The 10,061-nt window shown below is 35.3% G+C and overlaps 1 protein-coding gene and 1 long non-coding RNA gene across 3 annotated transcripts; both read left to right on the top strand.

Annotated features, from left to right (window-relative positions):
* Nucleotides 1-1,222: 1,222 nt before the first annotated feature.
* On the top strand, nt 1,223-3,080 carry LOC118058172 (uncharacterized). Its single transcript, XM_035070877.1, has 3 exons — nt 1,223-2,380; nt 2,721-2,798; nt 3,003-3,080. The coding sequence occupies exons 1-3, from the start codon at nt 2,231-2,233 to the stop codon at nt 3,078-3,080; spliced, it is 306 nt and encodes a 101-aa protein (XP_034926768.1). The 5' UTR covers nt 1,223-2,230.
* A 46-nt stretch (nt 3,081-3,126) lies between these two features.
* LOC118058178 (uncharacterized) lies at nt 3,127-5,254 on the top strand. 2 transcript variants are annotated; one of them, XR_012168784.1, is made up of 3 exons: nt 3,127-4,205; nt 4,843-4,916; nt 5,033-5,254. It is a non-coding gene; the product is annotated as an uncharacterized lncRNA (long non-coding RNA). The 2 variants fall into 2 exon arrangements; XR_004689109.2 differs by having other exon boundaries at nt 4,843-5,254.
* Nucleotides 5,255-10,061: the final 4,807 nt, after the last annotated feature.

The following is a 10,061-nucleotide window of genomic DNA, read 5'->3' as shown; positions in this document are numbered from 1 at the left end:
TAAATTAAGCTTCAACTGTTTAAGCATAAAGGTCAGTATGACATCATGTAGAGCTTATATGCCTAAGTGAAGGTTTTGAATTGATTCTCATGTTCTAGCATGGTATCATAGTCCAGTGCAGCTTTCTCCTTCCTTCTAGGCCTACACATAAGAGGGATGCTGAGTAAATCCCTTAACAATCTAACATAAAGTTTTGCATGACCTAGTAATCTGCTTGTACATCTCCGTTTAGTAGTTTAAGCATCTGGGTGTGATTACCTAGCACCAACTTCCTTCTCATGTTCAGTTGATTATAATGGCATTTTCTCTCCGCTTAGAACGTGTTTAGCATTGCTATCAAAACATCGTTTGCCAAAAATATAATTTCTTTTTGCTTTAATTTTTTTTTAATGTTTTTAGACCGTTTTAATATGTTAATGTCAAAAATATATTTTAAAAAATAAAAAAAATATTATTTTGATGTGTTTTCAAACGAAAAACACTTTAAAAGAAAACGTTACCGCAATATCAAACATGCTCTTAATCTGATTACTTACATCAGAATATAAAATTAAGACATGAGGTCTATGAGACTCTTCAATATACAAATTCCTTGTCCACCTTTAAAGAACATAATTTGACAATTTTCATTGAAGCCTTGCAGGCAGTAACTTCCATGCACATCGGTTATCAATTCACCAAGTTTTGTGCTATCATGTCACATCTTTCTTCATATACCTCTGGCATAGTATTTCTATTGTCAAAAATTGCATTCATGTATTTGAAACCACAACTACTGCAGATAACATTCCATGGAGGTCTGCAACCATTTTGCTCAGTCTCGAAGGATTTCGAGTCCAGATGTTATGTCATAGACATGATACTTTTAGGAATGTCAAATATAACACATCACCAAAGAATTTCCTTCAAAACACAAGATATAAAGTCTTTCTACTCTAATTTTATTGAAAGCTTTGCTTTCATTAATGATCACTCTTGCCCAAATGAACTAGGCAACATTAATTGCAACTTTTATAAGGATTGGGATTCTTCAGTTGGAGCAATAGATGAACTGCACCCACACCCTATGGGAGGGGGTAAACTGAAATTCTTAGAAAGTTATAACATATCTGATGTTGAAGAAGGACCTTTGAACTCTGCAGACCAGTTTGCTGATAATACAGATAGTTTAATATGACTTGTGGAACCTGAAATAACATCAACTATTGATATATATCAGACCAGTTTGCTGATAATACAGATAGTTTAATATGATTTGTGGAACCTGAAATAACATCAACCATTGATATGACACCAGAGAATCCCAGTTTGGGATCTGATTCCCTGGAAATGGATAATGATTCATTATCTAGTGCAGAGGCTAGTTTTGATGATTTTTTTGGGCGAGGTTAGGGACTCCATCAACACTTCAGTAAATAATGGAGGAAATGTTGTGCAAAGCTCACTAGACATAATTAGTTCTTCAATAACATCTATAAGGAAGGTGCTTCAGAAGCAGTAGATGGTGCCTTGAGTAAAGTATTCTCTACTTTTGATTAAATAGGAGAATTAGCTGGCGATAGATTGACTAGCTTTTCATCTGGTTTGAGGGAAGCCATACAAAAAGCTACTGGCACTTCTGTTGATGTGCTCAAAGTTGCAATCATTGCAGTGGAGGAATCTATAGCAAAAGGGGCTTCTTTTGTTCTTTATTCTTATGGGCCTGCTAAGGATTTGCTTTCTCCAAAGATCAGGGGTGCACTGAATCTGTCTGAAGAAAGGGTAACAGAGATTTTGAGGCTAATTGGTGTAACTTTTCAACAAGTACATTATGCTTGACACGTTTTAATTTGATGGCCGTTGTACTCTCGTTTAATTGTATGGATTTTTTTAAAAAATCTCCTGCAAAGATATATTTGGATTATTTTAGAAATCTTTTTGTTGGAGACATCAGTCACTGCTTTCAGCTTACAGGACTTTTAGTTGAAAACTCAATTGCATCCATCTCTATTACACTGCTTAATTATGTGATGATCTAACTAATTTATGATCGAAAACCAAAGCTGAATTTCCTAAACCTGCTTTTACACCTTAAGCAGGTTTACATTGCTATTGAGGGGCTGGAGAAAAGTCTTGGCTTGGATCCAAATGATCCAGTTGTGCCTTTTGTTCTTTTCCTTGGAACCTCTACCACTTTATGGTATAGATGTCCTTTTGTGCATAAAGGATTTGTTTATTTAATCTGCATTACATGGGAAGCTTAAGTTTTCTATCAGATTTGTGCAGGGGTTTTTATAAGGTATGGGTATATGATGGTTACTCTGGAGATTTGTCTCTGCAATTAACTTTGGAGCTCTTGGCAGGGAAGGAAGATGCCATTTTTATTGAAGTCCGGCCTGAGGCAAGAGAGTAAATTTTTTGGCCTTTTATGTTCTTAAGTTTCTTTTATTAGAAATTCTAGTATCTCAATGAGAGACACTAAAGCTGACTGCTCGGACATTTACTGAAGGGTCTGTACTGTTTTTCCAACTCTGTTCATTAATACATTCCATCTTTTAGCTACCCCATTTCATATTTTCAATATTTAATTTTTTTTCACTAGGAAATATTACTTACCATCCACATTTCTACCCCATTTCTTTTACATCACAGTAAAAAAATCTCAAATCTGGAACCCTCATTAATTTCCTTTTTTTCCCCTTAACTTGGCATTGAACTTGGTGGACATTGTTTATATGAAGGTTCTCAGAGAAAGAGATGGCATTCCTGATCTTAGGCGAGCCGCTCGGTTTCGTTATGCAAGTGTAACTCTACCAAAGGTTGGTTTTATTTGATAATACTATTCAAAAGCTTTGAGTGGAGAGTTATTGCTATTTGGTATGAGGATGATAGTTTAGAACAATTACTTTGTTTCTAAATGTCAAATAACTCTTTGAACCAACAATAAAAAAATAAAACAAGAATTGGAGCTTGGCTGTATCCCTTTTTCATAACTCTGTCCTATATTCTTCAACTTTATTCAGGTTGATGGCCCAGTAAGGAAGCTTTTATGCATGCCGTCATTGCTTCGAGACATTAAAAAAAATGAGAATTCTGAGTAGTGCAAGAAAGAAAGGAAATTCTCGGGGGGGGGGGGGTTTGGGCTTGGTTTAATCAATGTTGTGTGTTTTAGCATCAGTGGCCTCTGAGGACAAGAAATTGTTTTGGTATTACCATATGCAGTACAGTTGCTACATCACAATCTCCTGAGTGTTCCATGTTTAAATCCTGAAGTAGGAACATTGTCTCAGAGATTTTTTTTTTCTTATACTTGTAGGACAGGTACAAGGTAATAGTTATGGATGCTGATGGTTCTTATTCTATAGGCATCGCTAGATCCTTAAGAAAGTTTAGGGTTAAGGTAAGTATTTGGAATCTCTAAGATTTTTTTTTTCACATAAAAGCCTAAACAACTAATTCATCATGGAACTAGAAGAGCAAAATGAATTTATCCACTCTCCCTTAGTCAAGTTTCTTCGGGTTAAAAAACATTTCTGAGAGTTTTTCAGTATCAGTAACTTTAGAAACAAATAACAATATCCATATTAACCAGATTTGGGAAGAGTACATTAATGTCTTTTGTGCATTTACAATGTTGTTAAGTAAAAAACTGTTACTCCTTATGCATGCTTTTTCTGTCGTATAAATGCTATAAATAGAACCCAATTTTTATTCCTGTTGTTCTCAAGTGGTATAATCCAGAAAGCACATTAGTATTGCATCTAAATTATGTCCTTAAAATATCTCTCTCAAAAAAAAAAAAGTCTTTACCTTGCTTGAATGGAAAGTTGCAATGTATTAATCAATTTCAATATTCTCTTATTTCACTCCATAGATTGCTGGGCTGTATTGTTGTGTAAATGGCTTGCAGAGAAACAAGTTAAATGCATGAATTCTAGATGATATCATGGTTCATTCCTGGACTAATCATATAATTTAGATAGAGAAGATAGTAGAATTTTGCAGAATTAAACCTTGTGACCTGCATTATAAGAAAATTTGAACTGCCAAGTGAATCTATTGTTAATCTAGAACCACAACCTATTGTATCATATTGCTAATTGTTTGTTTGCATTTTTATGTGACAGAGACCATACTTGGTCCAAGGTGGCTTCCATTCTTGGGTAAAGCAAGGTATCCAAGCCAAGGAGCTCAAACCTGAGACTGTGCTAACCATACTTAATGAGGTAAGGTTATTGCATGACTTGCATATTCTCTTAACTAGTATAAATTTCTAGAAATACAAAATTCTATTTACCGAAAGCCATTGATCAACTCAAAGTATATGTGTGGAAAATGACAAGTTGTAGATTATGCAATAGTATATTCAGCCAGCTGAGATAAACCTAGAGAGTTGATTAATTTGACATTTATTTCAAAAACACATGGGAAGAGTGAAATTTCTTTGCTGGGTGCACATTGGTGCCCAATGGATGCTATCAAAATGGTATCCACATAGCACAGAACAACATGCACACACAGAGGCATATGAGATGTACTTGTGTATGTGCAGTGCGTGTGTAAATTTACATGGACAGACTTATTTCAAAAACAAATAAAAAGAGTGTGTTATGTGCAATCACACTCGTACGAACATGTTCATCATGAGTGTTTGTATATATGTAATTGATGGGCTACCATAAACTGGGTATGCAGGCCATAGGAATTGTGTATATTTTGAAGCATGACGGTGCACAGAGAGAGAGAGAGATTTCAAAAACAAATAAAAAGAGCGTGCTATGTGCAATCACACTTGTATGAACATGTGCATCCTGAGTGTTTGTATATATGTAATTGATGGGTTATCGTAAACTGGGTATGCAGGCCATAGGAATTGTGTATGTTTCGAAGCATGACGGTGCACAGATTTATGAAATGAAATTATGCACAGTATCCAGGTGTTGATTCTTGAGAAAAATGATTACTTTGTCTTTATGCAATCTAATGGTGTTAGAATTGGCATCTCTTGTTAAAGACTTTTGTTTCTGATTGAATTATTTATTTGGTGCACCAGATTGAATCGAATGGAATTCAGTTGGAGAAGTGATTCTTAGTCAAACTATAGTTTAGTAAATTTTCCGACATGTTGGGTGCAACTGATTATAGAACTCTTGAAGTTGTTGTGCAGATAATGTAGTAAGAAATCAACAAGAGGTTGTCTCCCAAGTATCTGAGCCCAAGTCTACATAAACGTTTTGAAACATTCAATCAAACAAGTTGATATGATTCATTACAACTCAGAAAGTTATTTTGATATATACAACAAGCTGACTTGTTGGATCATTTTACAATCTAGGAGGAAGGTTGTTCTCCTTCATACAAATCAACAACCTTCACATTTTAATCAAGATTTTTCTTGTTGATAAGACCATTTGGTTGTGTAGCATTTACATTCAATATGCTTTGTCAATCAGTGCTATTCTTTTCATGGATTGAAAATTATAATTAGAAGTATTTTCTGGAAGTGCTTGATTTTCTTGTGCAAAATCGAAGATTTTCACAATATTCTTGTGAGTTGTGAAAGCTTGGCATCATTTCAGGAGGCTGAAGCAATTCTAGAAGATATCAGACCTTCACAAGTGCAAGCACTTGTGTATTGTATAATTTTATTTGTTATAGTGCTCTGGTTAATGTTTCTTTCACACACACATAGATATTGATTTCTAAGCTGATAATGGTTAAAACAAACTTCACACATTCTGATATTGTATTAGTACTCAGATCCTTTGATGTATTCTGTAAAAATAGCATGTATACGACCATTAAGCTAGATTCCCTTTGTCTATTTTGCATGTGTCCTAGGGAAATGTTTATGTCATTGCTAAATTTAGTTAGGTGAATCTTGAGTTTCTCTAATTATTGGTTTCTCACACTCCGCTAGACTATTTATTAGCGGGTTGCTTCTTACAATGGCCCTGGAGATTTGTGTGAGGTATAACCCACTCCAGAAATCTTTTGTCCTTAGTGTATTTATGGTTTAATTGGCACAATTTTGTAAATCATAATGGAAACCAGGACTAAAATCAAGTCTATGTTTATTCATACTCAATGAATTATATAAGACACACCTAGTATCATGTTAGATAGATAGTTGTCATATGTTAGTACAACAATTATTTAGCAAATGAGATGTTTACTGGGACGATGAGTTTTATTAAAAAATGAACCTTGGTGTTTGCACAGTAAAGGGCACGGAAAAATTTAAATATAGCAATTCTCTCTTGTGTCTAAGTGTTCTTTCAACACTTGGTTCTTGACCATATTCTGATCATGTCATAAGTCTGAGTCGTGTTGATAACCAAATTGCCTATGATATTATCAAGGTTCATATTTCCCAACCTCCACCAGACATTTAGAAGTTATTTAACCAAGTTTTTAGCTTTTTGAGATCTTGATTAACTATGATTTCAAATGCTTCTTTGAAGGCATTTGCTCTCTCCTGTTAGACTTGGAGTCCAGGCATTTTCATGGGCAGCAGGAAAACTGGAAAACAACCGCATTGGTTTACCTACATCACCTTCACCTTCAGATGTTCAAAACCGGGTGCTGCAAGCTGCTACAAAGCATGAATCCCAACCATCTGAAACTGAAGTTCCGATCCATCACCTGAATCAGTGACTCCATTAAATGAGAAAGTAGATATTTCAGAAGCATAGGCATCAAGGCGGCATTTATTGGAGTGTGGTTTATAATTATTGGAGGCGACATTAAATCTAAGATCACTTGGCTAAATTTAAGAAGAGGTCTAGGTTGTGGCAAGTAATCAATCTGATAAACACACTCATAACTTATCTGGTAAACACGATCGAATTCTTCTAAATTAGTTGAGGAATTAGTTTTAAAATGAGGTTGGTTAGTTATAATCTAGAATTTTTTAGTTTATTTATAATGAGCTGAGATCTAGAATTTTTCTAAATTAGATTAAAAGAAATGTTGTCTGAGCTAATTTTGTTATTCTTCATTTTTATTTTCATATTTCTTAGTTTTGAGTTTGTTTAGGCTAATTTTGAGTTTATTTAAAGAGTTATAAATATACAATAATAAAAATCTTGAATACTTACTGTTTTATTGTGTTGTGTTGTTAGTTTATGTAATTTGGTTAGTAAATGGTAATCAAAGATCCAAAACATGACTATAGTATTCTGCATGTGCAAGAATAAATGCGCTAGATTGTTGTTATAGTTAGTTACGGAATTAGTTGAATAACAGAAAGTTAGTTCGTTAGTCAGTTGCAAGGGAAGAACAATATTTACAGCTATCTTGAAAACCAAGTAATAATTGAAGAACAATTTGCAGTAACTACATAACTCTCTCTCCCTTTTCAATTTTTTTATATCTCGCAAAATTTTCTTTTGAAACTTTTTTGTCCGCCGGTAGATTTTCATCAAAGTGCAGATACACCCCACAGCTTTTCAACTCGACAAGCCTTCGGCTCTGATCACTATTTCTCCACCCGTAGAATTTAAATGCAATTCATTTACCAATTTGAGCTCGTAGCGTAGAATCATGTGATCTGAGTCACATGTCCTCAAGTGCATTGATAGAAAGTTTTTCTGGGAATTGCAGAGGACTTTATCATCACCATTATGCTCACCGTTTTTACTCGTAACTTGGTAATCATAATTGACACCAACATCAGAACAACCACTGAACACAGAAATAGGCATGTCATGGGAGAGAGGGAGTAGAAAGACAAGGCAGAAAGCAATTCCCTTGAGCTGATGACAATTTGAGGGCAACTGTATGGTGAGTGAAGATCCAATTCCTTTGTCACCGAACCATTCTGGAATTTCACTCCCCGGTAGAACCATTCGAATACCGCCATATGGGATCTCCTCTCCGGACTGTAACACAAGAGTCACATTTCGAAAATGTGATGAAGCAAGCAAGAAAGAGAGAAGAAAGAAAGACAAGGGGGTTTAGAGAGATACCTGAATTTTCAAATGCATTGCTGCTACCAGTGGTTTCTGATCCAATTTGAAGCAATTTGTAAAATTCAATCCATCCCATAATCTCCCGATATTTATGATTGATATCGCCGTTTCTAGTGATGCACAGTCACGTGTATATAGCCACCTCAGCGAAGGGGGGAGCTCAGGTAAAGCTTTAATAGGCGTTCCACTCAAAGACAGAGAGCGCAAACATACCATATCTTTGATTGACAAGGGTAGCTCTTTAATAGGCGTTACATCTAAATATAGAGTCTTCAAAGATATCATATACTTCATTAATGATGAGGGTATCTCTTTAATGCCTGTCTTACTCAAGTCAAGATGCTGCAAAGATTTCATAGGCACTGTGATTTCTGGGAGGCTCTCAAGTTCTGAGCAACCACTCATATCCAACGTTTTGAGTCTTGTGAGAAACTGGATTGATGAGGGCACCTCTTTAATAGCAGTCCCCTTAGATTTAATTCTACTATATCCTCTAAATTCTCCGGAAACTTGGTCATCTTTGAGCAACCATCTAGATTAAGATGTTCCAACCGGCCAGCAACTGACTGTGGAACTTCTTTGATGGAAGTTTGTTCCAACCATAACCATACCATATTTTGTGAAATCATTGGACACGTGGTCACATCTAGGCACCGACTTATAAAAAGTATGCTGAGAACCTTTGAATCAAGCATGGGAAAACTTCTAAGATTATAGCAACCAATGAGATCAATTACTTCCAGCTTGTCAAGATATTGAAGAGATGACGGAACCTCGGTTAAACTTGAATAGTACGCAAGTCTTAAACACTGTAAATTTTTTGCCATTGATAGATCTGGCAATTCCGTCAAATATGGAGAGTCAGATAGGTCAATTGTTCTTAAATTTCCAACATCCTGTCAACAGAAAAAGGCATAATTAGAAAGTTAGCACCTCCAACTTCATATTTCTGATCATCATCTGTAGCAATTAAATCATACCTTTACTCCTGTCCAAAGTTTTACAAGCTTGCTTTTGCTTAGGTGAAGCTCGACAAGGTGTTCAGCACGAAAAGATTGCGAAGGGAATCCAATCCATTGCAAATATCTCAGCTCATTAGGAAGATATTCGAGGCCAGTAGGAAGAAGGTGCATTTTATCTTCTTGGGAGTAATGACGACCATAGAAATTGAGAAATCTAAGACCATCCATCATTGCGAAGGCATCAGATTTCAAGTGTATGTGTCTCGGTAACCGGTCCAAAGATATGCCTTTAATTTTTAATTGATTTCCTTGTTAAACAAGAATAAAGAAAAAAGAAACAATAATACAATCTACTCAAACACATCAACTTCTGAGCAAATACATGAACGACAGTTAATGGCTGTAGCTTTAACCTTATTTTCCTCCAATACTTGAACGACATCACGAGGATGACATAACCTGCTACGTTCGCCAGGAAAATCAGATTCTGCACGAACAATGTTAAATGCCATTTCTCGTAGTAAATCATGCATTTCTAGCCTTTTAAAAATATTGTTAGTTATGAGACACTTATCAATGAGCTTGCGTATATCAAAAATCACAGACCGGCCATATAAGCAATCTAATATTCTTGTTTCATTGCGAGATTCCCATCCTATGAAGAAAAGTGCTATGTCACGAAATATGAATTTTTGTTCTGAATCCAACCCATCGTAACTAATTCTCAATGCCCTTTCAATTTCAGGGTACTAATTTGACCTCAAAAGACTCAATGTTGAAAAAAAGTTCAAATTATTTAAAAGTAAACTATTCCAAGCTACAATAATTTGCTAGAGAGTGCACATTGCACAGTAAAAACACCTCGTGACTTGGTTTTTTTTTTTTTTATATAATCACACAATAAAAACGAGAAGGATCAGGTTTAGAGAAATAGCAATCGCCATGATATTGCACAGCATAGTGTTGATCATTAGAGGAGCAGTGAATGGTCTCTGTATTTGTGAAACAAAAGAGCGCAGACACACACGCACGAGCAAGTCGGTGAAATCACCGCTTCAAGGCTCTGTCTTTAAGATCAAGGTTTAAGAAATGTTGATTGAATTGACTTGTGTGTGTGTGTTTAAGACACATTTGAATGTTGTTATCT

Source organism: Populus alba, chromosome 19 (assembly GCF_005239225.2).
Source record: "Populus alba chromosome 19, ASM523922v2, whole genome shotgun sequence".
Taxonomy (NCBI): domain Eukaryota; kingdom Viridiplantae; phylum Streptophyta; class Magnoliopsida; order Malpighiales; family Salicaceae; genus Populus; species Populus alba.
Note: the sequence above shows the minus strand (reverse complement) of the source record. Positions and strands in the feature narration are given on the sequence as shown.